Source organism: Lolium rigidum, chromosome 3 (genome assembly GCF_022539505.1).
Source record: "Lolium rigidum isolate FL_2022 chromosome 3, APGP_CSIRO_Lrig_0.1, whole genome shotgun sequence".
In the NCBI taxonomy this organism is placed as follows: domain Eukaryota; kingdom Viridiplantae; phylum Streptophyta; class Magnoliopsida; order Poales; family Poaceae; genus Lolium; species Lolium rigidum.
This window is the reverse complement of record NC_061510.1, coordinates 319,322,732-319,333,585: the sequence shown is the minus strand read 5'-3', so window position 1 is coordinate 319,333,585 and position 10,854 is coordinate 319,322,732. Positions and strand designations below refer to the sequence as shown.

General features: G+C 41.8%; 1 protein-coding gene across 1 annotated transcript; it reads right to left on the bottom strand.

Moving 5' to 3' along the window:
• Positions 1-8,986: 8,986 nt before the first annotated feature.
• LOC124699944 (protein WHAT'S THIS FACTOR 9, mitochondrial-like) lies at positions 8,987-10,638 on the bottom strand. The gene has a single exon (XM_047232159.1). It carries the CDS (start codon positions 10,636-10,638, stop codon positions 9,397-9,399), a length of 1,242 nt encoding a protein of 413 aa, XP_047088115.1. The 3' UTR covers positions 8,987-9,396.
• Between the last annotated feature and the right edge of the window lie 216 nt (positions 10,639-10,854).

Here is a 10,854-nt window from a genome sequence, read left to right as displayed (position 1 = left end):
AGGAGGCTGACGATGCTAGCACATGTTACGCCTCAACAACCCCGCCAAACAAATGCGCCGCCACTAATGTTATCGACCAGCGTGAACCATTTGTATCCTACGTTTGGTAACCACTAAACACTGAATACAAAATCTAGCACACACGCCACATTCAGATTCCGGATGAACACATGACTGAAACCTTCCGAGGTCCAGGAGCTAACACATGGTGGTGTACCGTGGTATCAACACTTGGCATTTAACTCCCCACGGTTGGGTGCTCGGTCACATGGCTGTGTCCAAGTATCTACCATGTTATGTGTCACCTCACTCGTCGTTACCCAACAGAGACAATCCACTAACCTATTTCTCTTGACATGCAGAGCCTATCCAAGTCAGCATCTCTGCCACATAAGAAGAAACGTCGCTCAACTCTGTCCCTGCGCTTTAGTTTCCCCCATACGTTGACCCTCAGGCTCCGCAACGTTAGTAAGGAACCGGTACAAACATTAGGGATTTATTAGGGGGGATCTCACCTTAGTAGGTGCTACCACAAATTGTTTTCACTGATGATGTACTCCCGCCATCTTCTGCGCAATGGTGTTTCTTCTAGGGCAGCTGCTACAGAAGATAAACAGAGACGATTACCAAGTCAAAAGAATCCATACAAAAATAATTCAGAAGATGCAATGGTCACTAATAATGCTGACGCCCGTGTGGTAGGTACACACTCGAATAATATATATGTGGCTACAATTAGCTCTGTGCATTGGTGTTACTGAAGAACGCCTTAATCTATACTTTGCTGTTTTTTTCCCACAGTTCAACCTATCCAAGATAGTCATCCACGTGTGGACAGACCTAGTGCAAATCAGAAGGTTTGTCTGTGAAAGCTTAATAAGACTTCTAGAGATCTGATGAAAAACAATGCACTGTGAAATGATATTGCCAGATGAACAAAGTAGGAGAAAAAAAAAAGCAAGATTCAGTATATAAACGCGTGCTCAGTCATATAAGATTGCAGGTCAAGACCCCTGGACCAAAGGACAAAGACAATCAGCACTTACACCAACAAAATTTTCATATTCAATTACAAGATGCAGGGGACCTTTTGAATGCTTTTTTGGGCCTGTAAGTCAAGCACTTGAAGCTAGTGACTGAATCGTTCAGCAGAGTAGACAGCATAAAGGTGACTAAACAGCACCCAACAGTTCACATGGCGCTTTTGGGGGAATGATGCTGTAGCTATCCTTTTTTTTGAGCTGAAAACTGTAGGGTAGGCCCCGACAGTAAATTTTTATTTAAAGAGATAAAGCATGTACAAGAGGAGAAGACAGGAGGGAATGTACAAAAGGGCTTAGCCCTGGGAAAATCCACTTTGGCTTATAGGAGCATGTGAACCCGTTGTGTGAAAATACATTTTGAAGTGTCAAAAAAATCTGAAATAAAATTTTGCATGTACATATAGACATTTTATGTTCGTACATAAGTTTCCAGAAAAAAAAAATCTGTCCTGTAAAAAAATACAAATTTTGATGCGCTACAACACCACTACGTAGAGGACATTTTTTTTTGTCTTTTTTGTACATGCCACATAAAATGTTGTTTTTTCACGAAAACTTATGTACAAACATAAAATGTCACAACGTACACCATAAATTTTATGTCAAAATTTTTAACATTTTTTTAATTGGTTTTTAATTATTTTGCATAATAGGTGCAAATGCTCCTATGAGCCAAAACGCCTCCTCCCTAGCCCTGGGCATAACCCAAAGAGAACTACAAAGCGTCTAGTCAGGCTAAGAGAGGGGTTTTTAGGTCGTTCTCCATTTTGTAAGAAAGAAGGAAGAGGTCCCTCTTAAAAGAATAGGACCAAGGTTTTTTGGAAAATAACCTATGGTAGCAGGTGCTGTAGCTATCCTTACTGTCTTCTCACCAAACTATTAGCAGCTAACCATCAAATGGAGTGTTCTTTTTCTTTTTCTTTTCCCCGTTACGTTGTGCGTTACTTGGCATGGAATCATAAGCCAGAATAATAAGATGAGGAGATTCGGCAAGAGCAGCTTATATCATAACCAAATGTGACACACCATCAACAAGGATAAAGCAGATAGCAAAATTTTACTCATCCAATCATATTTACCAAAGCTCGGTTACTAGTGCCTTTATATTCTCTAATGCATACAACTAATTAGAATGCAGTTTAAATCAATATGACTTACCTCTATATTATTGTTCATGTTCCAGCACCTGCTACCATAGGTTATTTTCCAACACCTTCTAGAGATGTTAACCTGTAGACACCACAAGCCAACAACTTCAGTAGTAGGCCTTTCTCTAACATGATCTTTGGGCGAACAATCCACAGATGGGTATCATCAAGGCCTCTATCACCCATTGCATCCTTCCCTGTACAGAAGCATGGTGAACCCAATCACTCGAGCAATGTGAATGGTAAATGCTAGTATAGAACGATATTAACTCATATTGAAATATTGCTACAAAAAATCAAAACTGAAATACGAACTAATGGAACTTCACATCTGGCGCAAATTGCCTGACCTTTTTCTGGGAAAATTATCTGACATTCTCTCAAACTAAATTCCACATCACTGCAAATTTTAGTATTTTATTGTGTTCCACAACTGGGCATCACCATTAAGCAGGTTAAACGAATCTGAAGTATATTAGACTGGGCAGCGCAATAAACTGGGTTTAATCTTATCCCGATAGTATTTCTAGTTCCAGATGTGGGTGTAGGTGTCTAGCAGCTTCTAGCCCAACAGGACAACATATGGGCTACAGAGCTTGACCAAAGTATTTCCCCTCATACTGAGGCAACTGAAGGAACATTTGGTCTATGCCGTTGATTGTTTTGCAATTTTGGAACAGGACAGAGATTTAGTCTAATAGGCCACATGCCCCTAAAATCAGCGCGTCACAAATTTCTGCGGACTTCGCAATGGTGATAAACTAAAAGGGCACTGATTATGGAAAAAACTAAATACCCTTTCATATTAGCACCAAGTTCAGGAAGTCCATTGCAACTTGTTTCAGAAAGAAACTCCTTGAGGTCATCAGTCACCAGAAGCACTAGACGTTCCTCTCCCTGTTAGAATCTTAGTTTCTTACTGTGCTGCCACCGTGGGCAAGGTCAATACATGCTGCCGAGGCCTTGGACGAGCTTAGAAAGATTGGAACATGCTCTAGATGCCACAAACAAGCTTATGTAGATTGGAACATCTACACCCATATCTGGAGCTAGAAATACTATTGGGATAAGATCAAACCTGAGGCCTTGAATGGCACTCTGTCGTCACCATGCAAGACGAGCTCCGGCTAGTGTTGTAACCCCTGCCTTATCGTAGTCAAGCTCTGTGCAATGCTGCCATGCGGATGATGAATTGCAGATACAGAATTTTTGGACAAAAGAGTGGAACTGGGAGAAGAAAAGGGGGCAGGCTCTGGAATTTGGCAAGAAAGTAAGCTAATAAATAATAGGGAATGGAAAAATCCACAGAAGTATGTTACTTTAGCAGCATGGGATGGGATCAATGAGGCAAAATCAGTGGTGAAATCCAGAAAAAGAAATCTACAGAAAAACAGGCGATGGAGAGATTTTCTAGAATCAGAATGATGTGATGTCCGTGGTTAGTGTACTGTGTAGGTGTGTTATGTGGGTCAGATTGCACAGCATTATTTATATTCAGATGTGAAGCTTGAATTTAGTTTAATTAGAGGGCCATGTCTACCATGGCTAGTGTATTTTGAAAACGCTGTGCAGCAAGGAAAGGTACAGTGATGGTTGAGCATTATTATGTATCATAAGTTGACGCGTGCAAAGCTTTTTCCTCTTTCAAAGAAAAGATAAGTTTACAAGTGCTGCACAACATGCTAGATTGCTAATGCTATTGTAGATTAGTGCAGCCATTGTCTATGTACACCAAATACAGAAGCAAAGTAAGACATCTAAGAACCAGGAGCAAGTGAGCAACCAAGGCAAGTAAAAAAAATTGCTCAGATGATACAAAACACATAATGTCCAGCTACCAAGAGAGAGAGCACCAGTACCATAATCAATACTGGTATAACTTTCCTAAGTATGCATGGTAGGTTGTTTGCTTAATTTCAGGTTTATATCACGAATTCAACAGTTAGGGCGTTAACGATGACAGCCTTAGAACATCAAAAGCTAGTACTTCACTACAACATGAAGAAGGAAGCAGCAGGCGGCCTACAGAGGTATCTAAAACATAAAGGTAGTGTAGTGTCAGACCAGGAAGCAATGTATGATAAGTAGAAACAAAATGCAAACACGACACGTTTATATAACTATCATAAAAGGCTGTAGGCATGCACCTCGCCTACCACTTGACTTTCTTCCCCTCCAGGTTCTTTCTGGTCATGTTAGCCTCGCTAGTTTCTGTACTCTTACCAAAAATTGTATGCCATGCCAAAAAAAACATGAATACTAACTCTGTACAAGACAATGCAAGCTTAGATAAGCTATAAAATGTTTTAGAGGGTACTGTGAGAGAGATCAAAGCACAGAAAGGGGCAACCAAGAGTGACATACCATTCAGAACAGAAAGTGATGAAATGCAAGGGTAGAAAGAAAAAACGCAAGATGCTATAGCTTTTTTATATCACTAAACTTGAGCTCGCCTTGGAAGTAAAGGAACTAAGAAATCATAGCACAATACATGCACCAATGCTCAATGACAGAGGGCAATAGATAAACCAGCTGGAACAAAAATACATCATCACTTTATCAAATTGTCCAAATAGGTTTAATGTAGTCATATGAGAACTGAACAACAGTAGGTAAATAAAAAACATTCTCTCGCATAAAAATGTGAAAAACAACAATAGAGCAAAACTGGGAAAAGTATTGTCAATTGCATTATGAAAGATCCAACACTATGTAATTTTAGTAACACAATTTGATTAATCACAGAAACTTCATCATCCATGTTAGATGCAAACAAAATTTATTTTACAAATTTATGTTATATCATAAAAGAATGAGGAAAAAATCCAACATTACATAACTTGGAAAACTCACAGAACTCATCAAATCTGTTTTCTTTTGCTGTTCACTGTTCATCCATATGTACAGCCAAAAAAAGGAAACCGGTGATGTATTAGACCAAAGCGAAAACCCAAATTTTCTCTTGAAATGTAAACATGTTTTAGCACAAACAAGACGGACAACTCCAGAACAGTTGGGGCATTAGATCAACGCGGCCACCTAGGGTTATGATACATGGTCACCATTTCACCATGGATTGAAGTTGTTGATTGGGAATTGAAGTTGTTATTTGCATTCAACGCGGCCCAAACATGGTCACCATGTCTTCAACATTGTTATTTGCATTCATGTTTATAGAAATTTATTTTATTACTCCAGTTTACTAATTTACAAATTCATTTTCAGTATAATTCATAAGGGGCAATTCAGTTTTAATAGTATCAATATAAGATGTGAGATTTACATGGTTGAATTCATTTGAATTGAACAAGCTCAGCCAAGATGGTTAGATGGGATCACCGGGTCCTATATAAAATGCATGGTAAAACAATGTGCAACACTTTTATTGTATATCACACTGAATTTTCATATTGTCTGATCGATGAGCAACTACAAATCTACAACCAAATAACCAATGATAGATGAACCATGGTTTGGGACAGATGTCACAAACCAATGAACAGACTGGGATTGCTCTTACATAATCTATACAATAAACGGAACAAAAACCCAAGAATGTAAGCCATCACCCTAATACTCAAGTGAACTTTACCTAGTACCGGGATGGCTAACTACATATGGCATGCTTGGAAGGAGTCACACAATCTCCTTGCAGAATAAAGCCAAAGAATGACTTTTCTTAACAATAGAAGAACACAACACATACATCAGTCTCAAAGCACCATGTTCTATCTAAACTAAACGATGCCCGTAGTAAATAATTAAATATCGGAGCGCATAAGACATACCTTCAGCAGAGCCACATTGTTGAGCATCTCCCTTTTTCTGAAGATGCAAGAAAATCATTGTCAAACATTTTTTCTTAAACTCCCATGTGTCTTTGGAATATCAAAACAACCTTGATAAACTATACTCCGGGTTAGTTTATTGGTTCTCCTTGTCATTATCATGTTTCATATAGATATTATTAGGAAGCTAACATATTTTTCGTTTTTCATCAATTTCTCACCCAGGGTTCAAGAGGCCGCTGATGACAAAGTAAAATCAAAATTAATACTACGTTAACAATCATACAGGACATCCTGCAACGCTGTAAAGGGCAAACATAGCTTGACCATAGATTATTACATATTCACTTCAGGCTTCGGTGGTAGAGAACATTTTTGGATCTCTCACCAGCCAGTGTGCTGAGCGATAATGACAAATAGAACCAATAAACTAATTACACAAAACATGAACACTTATCTTAACCATTATGGTTATTATTCAGAAGAATCGAGCAATTCATACAGGATAGCACACGACAGAACAAAACCCATGAACCATCTTGGAACCTCCTCGAGTCAATGGGCTAAATATTTCTTCATGATTCAATGTGCAACATGCCAACATGTAAAAATATTAAACCTCTTATACGCAGCAGCCCAAATCATTTACGCGGGTGCCAAGGAGAGAAAAGAAACAATATTTTTTCCTTTTTTCACCTATTTGTTAAAATTGAATGCCATTCCACACGTAGAAGGGCAATCGAGGTTCCCAAATTTTCAATCACTAAATACTCAAAGTAGGAAAATAAGTGGCAGCTACATCGAAAGACCAAAATAAAACACTGAATCAGATTGTAAGAAAACTTGCATACAAAGAAGCTGAAACTAATTATTGCATGCTACCACTCAAATAATTATTATGCTAGGAAGATTGAACCGGATAAAATGGTAAGCAAAAGAGGAACTCTACCACTCGAAAAATATGTGGATATAATGAACAATACAAGGAATTCATAAGATAGTTACCAACTGCTCCTTTTAGTTCTTCGACTGCCTGCAGCCCCACTTTTTTCTTTAGATCAGTTTCGGTGCTTCTATTTTCGGCTTTGCTTTCACCTTCTACTGCGGAAGCATGGATGAAAAACAGAGGAAACAATTGCATGTTAAGTTAGTATATTTTGTAGTTTGCTAACTCATAACTTGCACTCTCAGCTAGCTCTATTGCTGAAAAAAAACAGAGCAACGAACTAATCCCAAACCTCAATGGCAAGATAATGTGTTAAAGAAAAGGAAACATTCAGACTGAATTGTAAGTCCAAGTAGCGTGGACCCAGCTAACTGTCTAGGTATGCTAGATTAATCGGCGACATATAAACATACAAATTAGTTAATGAGGAAGGAAACAGACAAATTAATTAATACTTACATTAATGAACGATATTTGTCTCAATCCAGAACATTGATGAACATGTATATAAGCTAGCTCAAGTATTATTTTCCACACTAGGTACAATCTAAACCAAACAGTTCGACTGACCTGCACTAGAGTGGCACTATAAGCCATCCAAATTAGCACACAAATTGCATCCTTGATAACGTAGCCCACAACAGAGACGTTGATGAGTAAAGTAGCAAGCAAAACCTTAACTTGGGACCTTGAAGCCAGAGCTGTTAAAATCAAGGAAGGATCTATCCTAAATGCAGAAATGGAACCAAATTGATTCATCCATTTGGTATATGCATCATAGATTGAGGCCTTCCAAAATTCCTAGATTCATCCATTTGGTATATGCATCATAGATTAGGGCCTTCCAAAATTCTTAGATTCATCCATTTGGTATATGCATCATAGATTGGGGCCTTCCAAAATTCCTAGTTGCCACCTGTAGCTGTAGCATCAAGCATGTATCAACCCAATATACTAGTTAATATGGCCACACCAAGATAATTTTGGTAATTACTGAGCATTGTCACATAGATTATACTGTAACAAATCCTAAATATCGATAGAAATCAAGCCATGTACTGTCTGTTTGAGATTTTAAAGAAAACAAAGGCTCTAGAAAAAACTCCCAACACATGAGAACAGGAACAAAAAGAAAGATAGCACATGTGCCAGCAAGGGTCACCGTCCATGGTCCACACAGCTGGGAGGTCATGGCCATCTTGAGATCGAACGATGTCCACCATCCCCGTTAGCATCCACCAAGCATAGAACAAATTAATTTACGCTAACTTTATATTGAAAAATATTAATGAAAATTCTAGTTCAGATACCTTCTTTATGTTGATATCTTCAGTAGAGAATTAATAACTATGTTAAACTTATTTTTTCACTATTTCTCATACAGGCAGCTATAGTTGATTATATTTTCTTAGTGCGGAATATAAAAAACAAAACATCCACACAATTTGTACAAACAAGTGCAGTACTCAGGAAAAATATTCCTACACTGCCTGTAGAGCAGGACCAGCCTCAGAGGCTCAGACTGGGCTGGATGGCAGCCACGCCACGATGTCAAAAGAGAGTAAAAGCCAAATTGCAGAAACTGATGGTAAAGAAGCAGCCAGAGCTGAGACTAGGGTGAATCGGGCCATCCAATCGGAAGAAATTCTCACAGGCTGAATAGGCTAGCCCCTTTTAAAGGAAGTTACATATGTACGTTTTCACAAGAATATCTGGAACACATCTTTACGTTTGAAAAGATGTGAATCTATACAGATATGAGAGTACAAGAGGAACATACTGTTTCATGTTTGCTAAGCTGGTTCATACACGATTATAATCAACCAATAGAAAGGATGGCCTCAACTGATTGCCATGGAAACAAAACAATTCTTGTCAAAATAGCAAAATGATAAATTTACAAGTATGTTTTCCGAAGGTTGCAGGTACAGAGTTAGAACAAAAGTGACGCACATTGAGCAGTTTTTCAACTGAACAAGTGATTGGCACACTAAGGAAAGAAAAGAAGCTATCAGTAATATACCCGAAAAACTAAGATATATATTAATAATTCAGGTGAAGACACCAAGGTACAACATGAATGATTTTACTTAACGATCACCGGCTACTTAACAATCAAGAAAAACAAAAATAAGCTCCATCTTCTAGTAGGTTTATACCTGCTATAAAAGTTGTGATTGTACATTCTGTTGCTGAGTTGTTTCTCCGAATTCAAGTAATTCAAAGCACAGTGACATTGGCATTAGAAGAACAGCCATGATGCAGACTCTACTTTCAGTTTACGGACTGTATTCTTCCTCATGTCTACAACTACCATTCTCCAGTATAGGGACGGTTATGATGCAGGCTCTAGTTTCAGTCATAACTCAAAACAAAGTGAAACTGGCATTAGGAGAACAGCTAAGATGCAGGCTTTATTTTCAGTTTACGGACTATATTCTTCCGGATGTCTCTGACTGCAGTTCTCCAGCTTATCCCTCTGCAGTGTTCTCTGTATCCTCATCATCACTATCCTCGTCCTCTGAGGCAGCACCGGCTTCTATGTCATCGCCCTCATCTTCCTCATCCGCTTCATCATCGTACTCCTCTTCCCCATTGTCCTCATCCGCGCCATACTCATCTCCCATCATCTGCTCGCCACGCACCGTCTTCCTTTCCTTGCCCTTGGATTTCCCGGCCTCCTCCTTCCCCATATGCATCAAATGCAGGTACTGATATCTTATCCCCATCATCGGGTGCTTGACCACCAACATATGCCTCCGGTAGGCTTCTCGGAGCACCACGGTTTGTGTCCTCAGCTTATGCGACAGGTAGAAAATGCCTGGGTGCTTCGCGAGCACCTTCCTGAACCCCGGCGGCAGCCGTAGAGCTTCCCCAAGCTTGACCAAAACCTCCTTCTCCATCTTTTTGCCGATGGTGAGGCTGAGGGCCTCGTGGAGCACCGCCACGGTCCTCTTCTCCGTGATGTCGCTCCTCGGACCCAAGTGAGTTCCGTCTTCGTAGGGAGAGATGTAGGGGAGCTTCTGCCACTCGTCCAGCCACTTGCGGACGTTCTTGTGGAGCTCAAACCCGCGGGGGAAGGAGAGCTGGAACGCGATGGGGTCGCCGACCTTGTACCCGCCGGTTCGCTGGGCGTAGGACTGCACGTCGGAGACGGCGAGGTCCTTCCGGTAGCAGACGAGCTCGAGGAGGCGGCCGTCGGGGGAGAGCGCGAAGTAGTCCGGGTAGTGCGGGAGGAGGGAGCGGGGGAAGTCGGCGGGGAGGCCGAGGTCGAGGCGGAGGCGGGCGAGGAGGTGGAGCGGGAGCGCGCGGGCGGGCGCGAGCATGAGGAGGCGCAGCAGGCGGTCGGCGGCGTCGGCGCGGGTGGCGTCGGCGGCCTGCGCCTCGTCGAGGTGGAGCGCGCTGAGGCGGTGCGTGGGGGAGACGGCGACGGGGTGGTCCGAGAGCGCGAAGGCGGAGCCGTAGAGGCGGAGGAAGCGGAGCGGGCGGAACGGGAAGGGGATGGAGGAGGGCAGCGCGTGGAGCGGCACGGCGTGCGGCGGCGGCGCCGCCGTGAGGAGCGCGTCCTTGGTGAGGAGGAAGGGCACGAGGTGGCGCTCCCGCTCCACGACGTGGTCCAGCGCGCGGTCCCGGCCCCAGGGCACGCGGGCCTCCAGGAGGCCCCTCGCCGGCACGTACAGCGCCGCCACCGGCCGCCGAGGCAGAAGAGGCATTTTTTTCTCGCCGGCGGCGGGTTTTGGGAGGGTTGGGTAAATGCGGCGGCGTGCGAGGGAGAGGGTTCAACGAGGCGACCCAAGCGCCCAAGCCTAGGCCTTTTTTCCTTTGAGATGAATTTGGTATATGGGCTACAGGCCAGAACCCCACCGTGGCAAGGCCCGTTACTGCATTATTTCGGTTTTCTTTATGTTTTATGGTTTTCTTTCGGTTTT

What these genes read in the sequence shown, in the direction of transcription:
- LOC124699944 (XM_047232159.1), bottom strand. Translation starts at nt 10,638, where the DNA reads ATGCCTCTTCTGCCTCGGCGGCCGGTGGCGGCGCTGTACGTGCCGGCG.